This window comes from Drosophila biarmipes, chromosome 2L, assembly GCF_025231255.1.
Source record: "Drosophila biarmipes strain raj3 chromosome 2L, RU_DBia_V1.1, whole genome shotgun sequence".
Classification (NCBI taxonomy): Eukaryota; Metazoa; Arthropoda; class Insecta; order Diptera; family Drosophilidae; genus Drosophila; species Drosophila biarmipes.
In genome coordinates this window covers 14,279,188-14,294,183 of record NC_066612.1, presented here as the reverse complement: position 1 = coordinate 14,294,183, position 14,996 = coordinate 14,279,188, and the positions used below count along the sequence as shown (strand labels likewise).

The following is a 14,996-nucleotide window of genomic DNA, read 5'->3' as shown; positions in this document are numbered from 1 at the left end:
CCATAGCTTCACACTCATTACTGAAAACTGTACACTTTTGTCAGTGTAATGAATGATCTCATGGGAAGCACGAAACACTTCCGGATAGAATTTCCTTTTCAGGAAGTACAAATCTCACCGGAATACGGCCAAAAGGGCAGCACTTGTCGCTCCCTGGGCCCTGAGAAGCGTTGCGCATACGCCGCGTGTGTCACGCGTTGGCATGTAAATTTCGCCGCTTCGCCTTCACCGCCCTCGCCCCGTCCTGACAGCCAGAATACTGCTAATGACATGAGCCCGGTGCCAAGCCAGAGCCAGAAAAGGACCGGGAACTTGGACTTCGCGGCGGTATGCAAATCAGTTTACTGCGGCGACGACAATGATGTGGCCGCCACTCAATTATGCGCCGCGCAGGAACGACTTTCGCTTCCTACTTTCGGGCGCACGAAGAAAAGAAAAGAAAATTGTAGAGAAAAACGCTTTCGATTTTCGGATACCTCATAGCCAGCAAGCAACTTTCCCCAGGGGGTTGCTGACTAACTGATTTGATGGGAAACACATTTCAATTTGCGCACCAAAATCCCTTTTTTGTGTTGCCAGGTGAAATCCTTCGCCCCTGGGAAACACGTCAAAAGGACTCAACGTGGCCAACAGGTGTTCCAATTGTTTGGCCTTCGTGTCGACGGTATTTTTAGTTCGGAGAGGCTCATTAAATTTTTAATTAACAGAATTAGTGGAATGTGTTGCCAAGTGCGCACGAATGTCAAGGGATTCCGGCTCCTGGTGGATTCAAGACATTCTAATGGTCTCGGGGCGTTCCGTTTCATTATTAATGGCCGGTAAGTATGTTCCTGAAATATGTGTTCTCGTCCTCCTCAGGGGAAGCATGACGTTCCAGGTGGACGGGACTTTTAATTTAGCTCCAAAAAGTTCAGGAAACCCTGCCCTTGACATCCTAAAAATAGACGTAGTGGCTTTGTGTCACATCGCATATATTAACCTGTCTAATTATCATACAAATGGGTGGTTCGGGGGATGGGATCCTTATATACATATATTACAGGAAATTACCATGCGTGACACTGGGTTAGAACCTTTATTTTGAGCGGAAGCAATGGAAATTATGCCATATAAAATGGTTAACTTTATCAAGCGGCAAAAGCTCAGGCGATAGCAGCAAATTACCTTCAATAAAGATGTAAATGGCTTGGACTTTCCTGGGCACAAATGACCATCGTACTTTACTTATTAAATTATAAAAATATAAAAGCTTGATGAAGGCATAAACCGCAATGGAAATAATTAGGAAAATACACGATCAAAATTCTCTTATTGTTGTGTATTCTGTTGAAAATATGATTGTTTAATGATCATTATGTTTTTTTTATGTTTATAAAATAAGTTTGTCCAAGTAAAAATAAAATTGACACATTACTATCTTTGAAATTTATTTGTGTTTGTTAAATTAATGTTAAAGTCAATTTAAAAATCTTGTTGTTGCCTTGATCAAAGTTCCTCGATTATGCAATAAGTGCCAAAGACATTTATTATATGGTGTACTCATTATGCCACTCGTTGCGCACTTCACTTTTTTATTTATTTTTGTCGCATCTCTTGTGGCAGAGAAACTTTTTGTTCGACTTTATAATTGACTGCGCTCGGCACAAAGCGGCTGGCAAATTATTTATGAAAAGCCTGCCCTGGCCGCTATAGAAACCTAATAACAATAATATTGCTGATTAAGCATTAATCAAAGCAGCCAGCTGGGGAGAGCAACAACAAAGAAAACCGAGTTAGGCCACAAGACAATGGGCCCCAAGAAGCCGGAGAAAAGGGAAAGTGATGATCTCGAGGCCACCGAAATAAATTCAACTTGGCCGCCTTAATTATGGAAAAAGCTTGGGCCGATATATGGATTTTTAATTTAGCCTTTCAGAGTCAAACAAAGCATAGAAGGAAAACACCGAGCAGTTTGTCAACTGATAAGCGACCGCTGATAAGAAAAAAGGCCTTTTAACATTTTCCAACCAACCAGAAAATTACGAGAGAGAGAGCGAAAAGCTCCGGCGAAAGCTTTTCTTTTCGGCCTTGGCTGTGGCTCGTCTTTTGGCTGCGACTTCGGGTACGATTGTGGCCAACAGCTGATCCGAATTGGCCAGATGTTGTACTGCCTCTAAGCCGCCGAGTCAGTTGTGCGGCACAGGTAAAAGCGAGCGGTTCGTGTGCCGGAAAAATCGGAAAACTAAAATCAAAAGACTCTAGCGGCAATCAAACGGTCTATGATTTTTTGTGCTGTGACAAATGGGATTTATTTGTGGACAATAGTGGAATTTGGCAATCAAGTGGAGTTGTTCTGTGAGAGCCTAAAATTCTAACCAGCAAAGAGTGCGAATAAAATAAAAGTCATACCCATAAACCCTAGATACTGTTCAGAAATATATAAAAAAAAATAAAAATAAAAATAAATAAGCAGACGATATCCAACCATCTGTGACCTCCAACACTTGCATTTTCCCTCACGACCAATCGCCCAATAACTCCCGACTGACACACATTTGATGAGAACAAATAGCAAACTTAAATAAATCAACCGAAAATAATGTCAACGAAATCAATGGCAGGCCACGGCAGCTGCAACATGTTGCTGCTGTGTCTGCTGCTGTTGCTGCCGTCCGTGTCCCCAGTCCGCCTGCCCAAGAGCAGCAGCAGCAGCAATGCAACAGCAGCAGCAACAGCGACGACAGCAACATCTGCTGGCAGCAACAATGCCAATGCCAATGCCAAGGCTGGCCGCAAATATGGTGAGTCCTATGGGCCGAGGAATAAATTCAGCCAGTCGCAGGGCCAGTTGGAGTTGCAGCTACTTAAAGTCTGCGGTCGCAGGCATGCCAGCTACACAGAAAAAAACGCATTGAGAAATTACCTTGCACATCGTTATGGGGACAGTTCCTAAAATCATATTCTTGTTAACATTTTGATAAACCAGCAGAAGGTTTATATAAATATTTAAAAGCAGAACACTTTTGTATTCTTAGGTTAAAAACAATATTTTGCAATTCTTTGCAATTTTTAATAGGCACATTTTAATTTGTAAAAACAAAACCTATTAAATGAAAGCTAAATTTTTTTTCGTGCTGATTTCCCTGTTTATGTTCCTCTTCTCGTTGAAGACTGGCTAATTGCATTTGGTCACGATCGGAGCGCTTTTTTCCTTGAACCTAGTTAGGTTCCTTGGGGTATTTTCCCTACGGCTGCCCTTGGTGGCGAACGAAAGACTCAGACAACGAACTTGCCTGGCGGCCAGCTTTTTCTGCACTTCGCTGTGTGCCAATCATGTGGGCACGCTGGAAATGTGTCGACATTTCCTTCTGGCCGCTAAAAGGAGGCAGCTGGCCCGCCCAGAACCGCAGAGCGGAAATTGCCCAGAGATTTTCGATGGAGAGCAAAAGTGTCATTAAAGCAGGGGTAAAATTGTGGCCAGTAATTGTTGGCCACAAAACACGCGTTTCGGCCGATCTCTCTCTCTAATCGAATTAGCCAAAGCGCTGCAATTACCTCACAGAACGGTGACAGATCAAGATTGATCGAGCCAGGTGATGGAAGCCAATTTGTCAGCCTATCTTTTATTACAGAACTTCCCGGCGGCGGCCGCCAGTGGGGAATTAATGGATCTCTGAGCTGGTGTGATCTCCCCGCCACTTCCTTCCTGGCTTGCATAACACCGCAGTGACGGCTCACAAAAAATATATGGCCTATCCGAAATTTAGTGCCTCGTCATCGATGAACTTCCCAAGATCGAAATGCCCATTAATCACTGAAATGCTGCAATTCAAGTGTCTGTCATTTCCGTGGCATTTTCCAATCATTTTTCCACTCGTTTTTGGCTCAGCCATGGCATCTCGCCATAGCCCCGATGTCAGAATTTGTGCCATCGCAGAATTTTCACTTTTCCATGTTCTGTGTGCGAAATTCGCCTAAAAATGCTGCCGCCGCCATCCACAGACACACACAAAATCGGTGTCAATGATTTCAACATGGGAAAAGCACGGAGAAGACAGCCACACGAAGCTGCAACATCAACATCTGCAGCAACTGCAACACTGGCAGCATCAGCAACATGGCCAAACACAAACAAGCGAGCTGCGGCAAATGGCATTTCTAATTGCGGATTATGCAAGGTTCTGGCCAAGAAGAAGTCACCACAGCTGGCTGGCTTGGGAAATCGCCTGGAAATCGGGGCTAAGTGGGTAGGGAAAATTGAAAATTTACTGGGACTTGACGCCGCGATTAATGGGTAATTGAACAGGGATTTATAGGTCCGATTTCATTGGAGAAGAAAGAAAATCCTTTGCTAGTGGGTATTGCCCTTTATTTGTAATCTAAGAAGAGAAAGGATTTTCAACAATTAAAAGGAGTGCAAGTAATTTCAAGAAATAACAGAAGTCGAAGTGGAAAACTTGCAACAAAAAACATCTTCTTAAAAAAACATCAACTACAATTTGTTAAGATCAGTTGAAGTTTTAAGCCAGTCTGGGGAAATAATACAACTTCTAAATAATAAATTTATTTTTATTATTAAAATTTGCTTTGATCAGTTGACTTCTTATGCTATACCTATGAAATATGTAATTTCTTCAGGAATAGCAAATAGCAATACATATTATTTTCTCGATTCGACTTCGACATTGCTGGCTACAAATTTGTGCTTAGAAGGTGCAGCCTCATTGCAACGATCACTGCAAGTCAAAATGTAATACTACATTTTAGCTGGTTCAGCCGAAGCTCTTGAAAGCATTCCTAACCTGAAGGCCAAGTTCTCGAGTTGCCCCCATGCCATTAGCCGCCCAGCATCATCGCCAGGCCTTGTTCTTGGTCCCTCTTAACTGCCGGCTCCCCTTGGCTAATTCACGTCACACTTTGAGCCAGATCCTCCATCACTCGCAGCTGGAGTGGAAGTGGAGTGGTGGAGAACTGGGGACTGGGACTCCAACTCCCAACTGGCAGCACACTTCAGATCTTCTTCTGCCGATCTGCCAGTGGGAACAAGCACTTAGTGGTGGCCACAAAAACGAGCGAATGAAACCAAACTAATCCAAAAGCGTGTCTGAATCTCAGGCGGGAAACGAGTTCCTTGCCCCCGAACCTATGGTCTTGTAGCAAAGTAACCATGCTACCTGATTTGCATGCAAGAGGCACCTCGAATGCGACTGCGACTCCAACTAGCGACTACCGACTACCAACTGCCACTGCCACGAATCTTGGCTATAACCCCGTTTTCCCGTTGCTGCCCATGCTCATGCCTTTGTAACCTTCGATAGAGATACGCGGCGTTGCTGGTGAACCAAATTACAAATCGGTGAATCTGACCTGGGAAGTTGAATTCGTGCCGTCGGCCCATGACACAGATTCGAGTCCCAACTCCAACTCTAACTCCAGAGCGGGCCAGGTGAACGCGAACGCGAGCGCGACAAATATGAGCGGCGATGTGGAACCGCCCCGGGCACTGGCATTCCAGATATTCTACTGCGAGATGCAGAACCTCGGCCCACAGCGGTGTCGCGTCAAATTGGTGAATGGCACCACCGCCGAGGTGTCCCAGGGGAAGGGGGCGGAGACGGAGCAGCTGGACGGTCACGATCCCTTAGGGTAAGTCGTTTTGCCATTTATGGAATGACCACACAAAAAGGTAGTTCCAATTAATGTAGATTCATTCGTAATATAATAAAATAGTAAACCTTTCAATGAAAGTTACATATAAACACTTTTAAAAGCATAAAAACATCGAAAGCACATTTAACAATCATTGAATGCTGTTATTAAAATAATATACTAACACCTTATAAAAAGAAACCATTTGAACAGATACTTAATTCACACCCTAATCACTTTATTTTTTTGTATTGATGCAACAATTTTCGAGTGCAGTTCCCAGGTGCAGCACTTCGCCGCTGCTGTGGAAAACTTGCGCATGGCCACCAAATACAGTTTCCACATTCGCCCGGCGGCCCAGAAGCGCCTCCTAGCGGGCGGAACTCGCAGTTTCAATGCTCGTGCCGAGTTCCACGACGAGAACGAGATCGACAGTGGAGCCGGACACCTGCCAGGCCAGAGCATCGTCATACCCACCAAGGGCTGTAAGTAGACTGGGGTTTTATTTATTTTGATTACATTTTATTGATTGAGGACCGTGAACAAAATATAATTTATTATTATTTTTTTCTTAATTAAATAGTAAATACCTACAGAAAATTGTTTCCTTTATTTCTTAGTCACTGCACATGCCACCCAGTGCTTGCCCCATGCCTCGGAAATCGAGGTGGAGACGGGTCCCTATTTCGGTGGTCGGATCGTCGTGGATGGGGGAAACTGTGGCATCAAGGGCGATGCCAGTGATGCGGCGGACAAGTACACTATGAGAATCGATCACAAGGAGTGTGGCAGCTTGGTAAAACCGGAGACCAGCACGGTGGAGACCTTCATCACGGTGCAGGAAAACCTAGGAATCTTCACCCATAGCACTAGACGGTAGTGAAAATAATCTTGTTGTTGTATTAATTATTATTTATTTTTAAAACCCATTTTTAATCCTAGCTTCGTGGTGGTCTGCAGCTATCAGTCTGGCATGCAGACTGTCCGCGCAAGCTTCACTGTACCCGGAAAGAACGGGGTGGCTGCCGCCTACGAGCCCAACGACCCCTTTGAGCCGGATGAGGATCAGCGCTTGGGCAGGGAACTCCGCCAGATGCGTTACGTCAACAAGACGGAACTGGTGCTGCGGGAGCCGGAGTCCCAGTCCGACTCCCAGACGGAATCCGAGTCCGTGGAGCAGGCAGCGGTGGTGGAGCAAACCCACCCGCCCACCACAGAAGGCGCTGCGCAGCCCCGAGGACAGGGCAGAGCTCTGAGCCTCAACGAGGTCAATAGCTTGGCGGAAGAGCCGGCGGCAGAGGGACAGCATCTGGAGCCGGTGGTGGGCACTAAGTATGCCAAACTGGTTGTGGACCAGGCCCACAACTCCTGGATGCCACTGGAGGCTGGCTCCCCACCAGGTGGTGATGTCGAGGACGAAGGTAAGTGGCCTGTCAGCGACAGTCGTGATTCCTAAATGGCCATGTAGTCACAGAGAAAGAAAACGCCATTCAAACATGTAATTTATTTATTCTAATTGCTTAAAATATTTGGTAGATTTTGTAAAAATTTTCACCAAATACATATGAGTTTTAAGGTACTTTGAAATATACATATTACTTTGATTCTCAAGTAAAAATTTCCAATTAAGATATTAATTTCTAACATAATGAAAGAGTAACTCTATTTTTATCACCCTTCTTTCCCTTATTTGCATCTGATTTTTTCCCAAATATTTTTCTTTTCATGCATTTTTCCCGTGCAGCCGTTCTGCGTTATATTGGCTCCCATCTGAGCAGCGTGCTGGTAACCGTTTCGCTATCTGTGATAATCATCAGCATTTGCATCGTTCTGCTGCAGCGCCAGCGGATCCGCATGCCGCCGCGCAGCCCCACCCCCTCGCTGGCCGCCCACCTGCCGCACAAGACGCTGCCGCGCGCTCTGCAGCAGCAGCAGTACCAGTGCACCTTGTAGGTGCCCCTCCTCCAACGACCACCGACTGCCGCGCCTCGTCCTCCGAGCTTCCAGCTCGCTATGCCCACTTGTCTTGCTGAATGTCAAGATACAACGAAAAATCCGAACGAAAACTTCATTTAGCTGAAGATGACTGCGCATAGCCACGCCCCCTTTCCGAGCTCAAGCCCCCAACGGTACCAGCGGGATAGCATCCTCCGATTTGCATAATTGTGAACTCGACTTCGACTCTGGCCAAGCTTTAACTGCTATCACGAGGGAGGGCGAGTGGGCAAAGGCACTTCTCATAGAGCGAGATTAGTCTGTAACTCTTAGACGTACGATTTTTGTATAAATTATTTATGCCCGGAAAATATATATTTATTTATAGCTACTACAAGTTCTTGTTTATCTCTGGGAACGGATATAAAGCGGAGTTGAAAGAGTGCTTAAACGTAGTGTGTTATGGTCATTATATAAATATTGCTTTTTTACGCGTGTGAAGTATGGCAAATACTAAACCTGACCTACAATTTTATCTGGGCCTCGTAAAAAGCACGATACGCCGAAGCACCGCTGTGTTAATAACAAACAAGAACGGAAATTTTCTTTGGTAATCCCAAGTTATATGTACTTATACTCTTGTAGAAAGCTTTAATTAAAATTGTATTAAAATAGTATAAATTAAAAATGAATAATTAAAGGAACTGTGACAAATTGTATATTTTAACTGATGTTATTACCCTGATAAGAGTATTCATAATCGATTTGACAATGGGACTACTTTAAAATATTGTTTCCTTAAATGTCGTAGAGGTATACCAAAACAGTAAGTTAAGTTAGGTCCAGATTAAATATCCCTGAAGATACTAAAATCCTATGTTTCTAATTAAGTCCCACGAGTTCGAAGATATAATTAACATATTGCTAAAAAAATACCATACATAGCAGAGATTGATTTCCGTTCGATAATATTTCCCAGGCATTGGTTTCTACGGAAATGAAAGCCAATAGGTCAATTACTGATAAAGAAGCCCTCCTCCACGAAATTCTCACTTCCGTTCGAGAAGCTTGCCAAAATGAAGTTCCAACTGTCATCATCATTAGACTATTATTTCGGAAATAGGTCCCAATGTTAATGCGTCTGCGCTTCTGGTCGTAAAACAGAATTACGAAATTATGTTAAGACGTTGGCTCGTCAGACGGCGATTTGCATGAAAGTGGCACACAAAGTGTTGTCAACTCCGCACGTTCGAGGTTCTCCAGGTTCTTGAGGTTCTCGAGGCTCCCCACTTGGTCTCCAAGGGGTTCTCCGCCTCAAACGGAAGCCGGCAGAAAGAACATAAAACGCGGGGAACCGACAAAAGACATAAAACTGCATTCGGGGGGCTCGTCTTGTTATTGCTGCCGGTTGCCCAACATGGAGAGGAGATACCAAGTCGAGGTCCGAGCCCAAAAACCGAAACCCCAAGTCGCTGGGGACGTGCCCACGATGAGACCCCGGCGAAAGGCGTTCTTTTAACTTTCTGATTGAAGTGCCTGGACTTGGGGCTAGCTGATTTTGCATAGAAAAGCCATTAGGTTGGGGTTTTCATCATCATCGCCATCAGATACAAAAGGTTTGTCTGGCCTTTTGTTTGCATTATTAGAACACAAAAACCAAGTGAGCGTTAAGATCGCGCGCGCAAAACAGAAGTAACAAAATAGAAAACCCAGAAATATGAAATAAACAAACTTTCTCATCTGCAAGCTAGACTGCACTGGGAAAATATGTGAAGCAATATTTATTCTTATACTTTTGTAGAAAAAGTCCCTTCAGAAGGTTATTTTATCTAAAAATTGTTTTTAAAGTGCTTGTATACAAAAAGGTTCATTTATTCGTTCGCACTTTATTCGTTAGTTTAGAATTAATACAAAAATGTTAAAATTACTTTACTAACTAGGTCATTCTCAGAGGAGTGATGTGTCTATCTAGTAGTAATAATAGTTTTTCAGATAATAATAAATGTTTTTCTTTTCAAATTATATATAAATATCTTTTAAGGCAGATTTCAGATAGTACTTAACAGCTTAGGGTAAGCTCTGTTAATGGATTCAAATGTCTAAAAATCGTTTAAAATTACTAATACATTTTCCCCGAGTTTCTTTAAGTGCTGTTCAGACCTGAAAGAATCCGTGACCAAGTCCAAGCCTTTGCCTTCACCTTCACCCATTTCAATGGGCCTCTGGAGCTGCACCACCGCAACCACCGGCGGCTGCTCAAATTTCAAATTTCACCCACCGTGGGCTGGCGTTTTGACGTTGATTAGCATGTGGCACACATAAATCTGTGGGATTGGGCTTCGGCTTCGGCCTCGGCTTCCGTTTCCCTTTTCGAACGCACTCTCCAGAGCGAAAGATCTTGAGATCCCCAGATGGCGGCCGAGCATAACGCGGTGGTGCATTCACCAGTTGGAGAACCGCCGGGGAGTCGAGTCGTGGACCCGTGCATAATGAGGCCAACGATCTTGGCCAAGAAGCCAGCCGAACCAGTTAATGAGCCGCCGCCGTCTTGGATTAGAACGCGAGCAGCTGACGAAGACGAAAGTAAAATCGCCTCGAGAAAGTTTCCATTTCTTGCCAAATATCGAGATCATTTTTCTTCAATTTCTAGCCGGGCTATTATCGTTAAAACGCAGCTGGTGAGCGTTTCCTAGGGGTAATTATTGGGCCTCCTCCTCCTACGGTTTACATCTAATTATTGCGATCTGAACCCGAGATTCATGTCAGATCCCCAGATCTGCATTCTGCCGGCAAATTGCACCCAAATGTCTTCCGTGCCCTCCCCCTTTTGGCCCAAAACAGCTAGCCAACATCTGGGTTATCTTTTGGGCAATCGTGATCTGGCAGAACCACGAAAATGGAACAGCCGACAAGCGGCTCATTGTTTTTAGCCATCATCAGCAGCGGCGGACTCTGTGTTGGGGCCTCTGTTTTGTTTCCGAACCCAGATTCTGGGCTAATGACAGTCGCACTTTTTAATGATTATTATTATGAATTATGTGTGGTTTTCCGGGGCCAGAAGAGGGGCTAGAATCGGTGTCAGATTGGGGAATTGTTTGCAGCTCAAAATGGGTGAATCTATGCGGTTAAGAGGTTAAATACTGCTTTGGCAAGCGTTTGTCGACAGCTTTTGATTGATGAGTTCGGCATTCTGAAATTAATAATTTAGGATAATGACGGCTTATCTTCAAAAAAATTACGAGTAATTTGATTTTCATTGATTAATTGGATTGGCAAATGACGTATACTTTATGATCGTATAGCCCATTTAATGAGTTGATAAGATGTGTAAGCATGGGAATTCCACTTTTTCTATAAACCAAAGATTAACAAAATCTAAGAAGCGATAGTGAAGTGCTATCAGTACGTGTTTAACGTAAGGTTTCGGGAATACTGTAGTGATATTTTTATTGGCACTCGGGTTATCGCAACCTAGCACAACAAGGTACATACTCCTTCTCAAGTGACGTGTCATCCAGGTAAGCCTTATCTCACCCAATATAAAGACTTACTGCTTAGTATTCACTGGCAGTTTAATGAAAGTTCGCGACCCATCAAAATGGTTACAGATCCGTGTCGTTTTCTAGTGCTAGCCCTAGTGGTTAGTCATGTTATGTATGGATCTCAAGGCGCAAATATTCTCGGACTCTTTCCGAGTCCGAGTCCCTCACACCTGATCATCTCGATGTCGGCTGCCAAGGCTTTGGCCGAACAAGGACACAATTTGACGGTGGTCACCGTTCTGGAACCAACAATCACCCACAAGAATATACATGTAGTTAAGGTGCCAATGACCAAGGAGGAAATTCAGCAAAGGAGCGAGACCATTGGAGCGAAACAAAAGAACAGCAGTGGCAGTCGGCTCATTGCCATCCTAAAAATGGCCGGTCAAATGGACCCCATGTTGAGGAAAATGGCAGATGCCCTGAGGGATGAGAGAGTAAAGGATCTGTACTTGAACAAGGGCAACCACTTCGATCTAGTTGTCTCGGGCTACTTCATGAATGACTACCACTGATCCCGTCGAAAAGGATAAGAACATGTCCTTTGCACAACGATTGAATAGCTATATTACCAACCTCTTCTACCAAGTATTTGTGTGGCAAATCGACCAGCGTAATCGTCAGTTCTACAAGTAAGTACAGAGATATTCCAAAATTCAAAGGTCTATAATGATTTTTTTAAAAGGGAACTCTTTGCCGACGACCCCAATATGCCGGAGTACTCGGAAATGCTGAAGAATACATCACTGGTGCTCTTCTGTTCCCATGCATCCAGTGAGGGATCCATAAGACCGAATGTCCCTGCCGCCATCGAGATTGGAGGCATACAGATCAAAGACAAGCCGGATGGTCTTCCTAAGAACCTCGAGGAGTTCCTGGTAAATGCCACCGATGGGGCCATTCTGCTGAGTCTGGGTTCCAATGTCCAGGGTAGCCACATAAAGCCTGACACCGTGGAAAAGATGTTCAATGTGCTCTCGAAACTGAAGCAGCGAGTCATCTGGAAGTGGGAGGACCTGGACAATATCCCTGGGAAGTCGGATAATATCCTGTACTCCCGCTGGCTGCCGCAGGACGATATCTTGGCACACCCGAACATCAGGCTCTTTATCAATCATGCCGGAAAAGGAGGTATTACCGAATCTCAGTATCATGGCAAACCCATGCTTTCGTTGCCCGTTTTCGGGGATCAGCCCAGCAACGCGTTTGCCATGGTCAAAAATGGATTTGGGCTCACACTTAGCCTCCTCAACCTGGAGGAGAAGCCCCTTAACGAGGCCATCCAGGAGATCTTGACGAACCCACAGTACAGCCAGAAGGTTGCCCAGTTCTCCTCCCTCTATAGAGACAGGCCAAACAGTGCCCGGGACTCATTAATTTTCTGGACGGAGTACATCATCCGGCACCATGGAGCTGCCCATCTCCAGAGTCCCTTGGTTCACATGGACTTTATAGCCGCCAATAACCTGGATATATACCTCCTGCTTGCCTCTTTATTAATCGGTCTTTTACTTATTTTGAAGGCATTAGTTCAATACATTTTAAATAAGCTACTCTTAAAGTTGAGTACGGTAAGAAAGGTCAAGAATCACTAATAATTCTGCAGAGTAGCCTTAAATTTACGTACCACGTAAAAGTATTATTCTTTTTAATGGTGTTTGTTTTTAGACTACATTATAAACTTGTCCTACTCATTTCGAAATAGGGTAATGTCAAAAAATCTTAAGTTCTATGAAGAGCGGAACTACACTACTCTTACAACCCTGGGATATCTGGACTCTCCCACAAGTTCAAACGAGTTCAAGCGAATAAACTCCAAATGGTTATGGTTACGGGCTTGTGCAGAAACTACTCTTCCGAGACAGGTCTTTAGCTTTGTGATACCTTGATGACATCACCGGCGAAATGCCCTTTTAATTCGAGGAAGACAGACCCCGACAAAGTCGCAGTGAATTGGCATGACTATAACCATTATGCGGTGACTATATAAAGTGTAACTACAGATGCTAGGAACATAATTTAGCGTGAATAAAAACCTGATGTTTGGTTAATTTTCTTTTCCATTTCTCGCCGAGATGCCCCTCACGCACCGCTCAGGAGAACCGAAGTGGAATAACAAGTGGAAGTGCCAGGCCCAGATCCAAAGGCCTAGGCTATAACCACAAACTGCAAACACAAGCCTGGTTAAAGCGTGCACTGAGAGAAAATAACCGGACACTGAGAAGATAAAATAAATTGTAAAAGATTTAATTTTTCAAAATCTATCTTAGGGATATATGCAAGAGCGACCTTGAGAATATGTTTCCTTTCGACCCTTTGAAAACCGAACTGTCATTTCATATGTTTTAAGCAAGATGAGTGCTTAAAAAAATCAAAAATTTTTTGAGTTAATGAATGTTATATCTTTCTGTGCACTTTGATATATGCACCTGCTGTGGCCAGTGCTGGGGCTGGCCTTCTGCTGATTTCCTGCATCGCTGCATGCGAGTTATGTCTCTATCAAGTTTAGTATTTGTATCTGACGCCGCGGCGTGCAGAATTCGCAACCAACCTGATGCATGGCGGCAGTTGAAGCGCAACGGTTGCGCAGCAACCCCAAGTACAAGGCAGCAGCAACATCTGCAACTGCAACCTGCAACAACAACACTTACAACTGCAACAGCTATCGTAACCGTAACCAGCCCATTCCCAATCCAATCCCAAATAGCGTTCTCGGTGTCGCAATGCGTCGCACGCGTAACTTGGCTCTTCCTTAGTCATCTTTGATACCCTTTATACCTAGACTAAGCAGAGTATATTAGAAAAATGAAGGGAAAATTAAGTGAAATAAAATTGAGTGCACATTTATTTAAGCTTAGGTTGATAAATAAAATTAATGTGAGGATGTTAAACATTTTTTTTGGACGTTAATTAAAAGAAAATAACTAGATAAAAAACGATTCCTTTAAACTAGTATTATACTCGTATATGTAAGTTACAAATTTCTTGAAATATCAATAAATTGAAATGTATTAGTATATGTTTCCAAATTGTTTGTTTTCTTACTGACAAACAATTTTGAGTCATTTTATGGTTGATATTTTGTTTTGTTTGGAATGCGAAAATCACACCGTGGCGATGTTCTTCGGGCCATCAGTTTATATACCAGTTTCATGTCGAGTCCATTCCTTCACAACGCGTCGCTTCTAGCCATCGCGCATTTTTAAGCACATTTTAAAGCCTCTTTCTTGTGCTCGTCTCGTTTTTTGCGAGTGGCTCGCGGCATCCCAAGGCGGTCTATCGGTCCCAGCCCACCGCAACCCATCTTGGCCCATTCCCGGCCATGGTCATGGCCAACCCATTCCCATTCCCAATACCCATTTCCCATTCCCCAGAATGGCCATTCCATTTCGGCTCGGAGCTCATAACTGTTCTTGACGCGCTTACCTTTGAAATTAGCTGGCCCGGCCAATTCCAGCGTGCGTTTTGGGCCATTCTGAGTGACAACGGCGGCGGTCACGGCCAGAAGAAACTAACTAGCCACGCCCCCTGGGCCCGCCCCCTGCTAATCAACTGCGTATTTCAATTTACCGTTGGCAAAAAAGATGGAAAAAGAATGGAGGACCTGAAAATGTGCACTGGTGGAATCTAAAATTGTAAGTGGTGGTATACTTTAGTCTAGGTTTGTTTTACTCAATAACTAATTGTTTCACAAATTTAATTTTTAATATAAATTTACAGGCGTGCTCCGGTTATCACTTTATTTTTGTGAAATACGTTCTCAATACAGCTTTTATTTTCTTACGTTCTCTGGTTTTCGGAATCGGAATGTCCTAACCTTTTCTTACTATACAATATCTTTATCGGCCTTTTCTTTAAACATTATTATTAATATATTTTGCTTGTAGTTTA

The 14,996-nt window shown here is 43.8% G+C and overlaps 2 protein-coding genes across 2 annotated transcripts; both read left to right on the top strand.

Moving 5' to 3' along the window:
• Window positions 1-2,181: 2,181 nt before the first annotated feature.
• On the top strand, window positions 2,182-7,960 carry LOC108034362 (uncharacterized). The gene is made up of 6 exons (XM_017109250.3): window positions 2,182-2,780; window positions 5,298-5,625; window positions 5,905-6,113; window positions 6,249-6,504; window positions 6,571-7,049; window positions 7,373-7,960. Exons 1-6 carry the CDS (start codon window positions 2,579-2,581, stop codon window positions 7,579-7,581), a joined length of 1,683 nt encoding a protein of 560 aa, XP_016964739.1. The 5' UTR covers window positions 2,182-2,578; the 3' UTR covers window positions 7,582-7,960.
• Window positions 7,961-11,161: 3,201 nt separating this feature from the next.
• On the top strand, window positions 11,162-12,700 carry LOC108033284 (UDP-glycosyltransferase UGT5). Its single transcript, XM_017107549.2, is given in 3 exon segments — window positions 11,162-11,613; window positions 11,615-11,737; window positions 11,791-12,700. Coding segments are annotated over 3 exon segments (1,485 nt in total).
• Window positions 12,701-14,996: the final 2,296 nt, after the last annotated feature.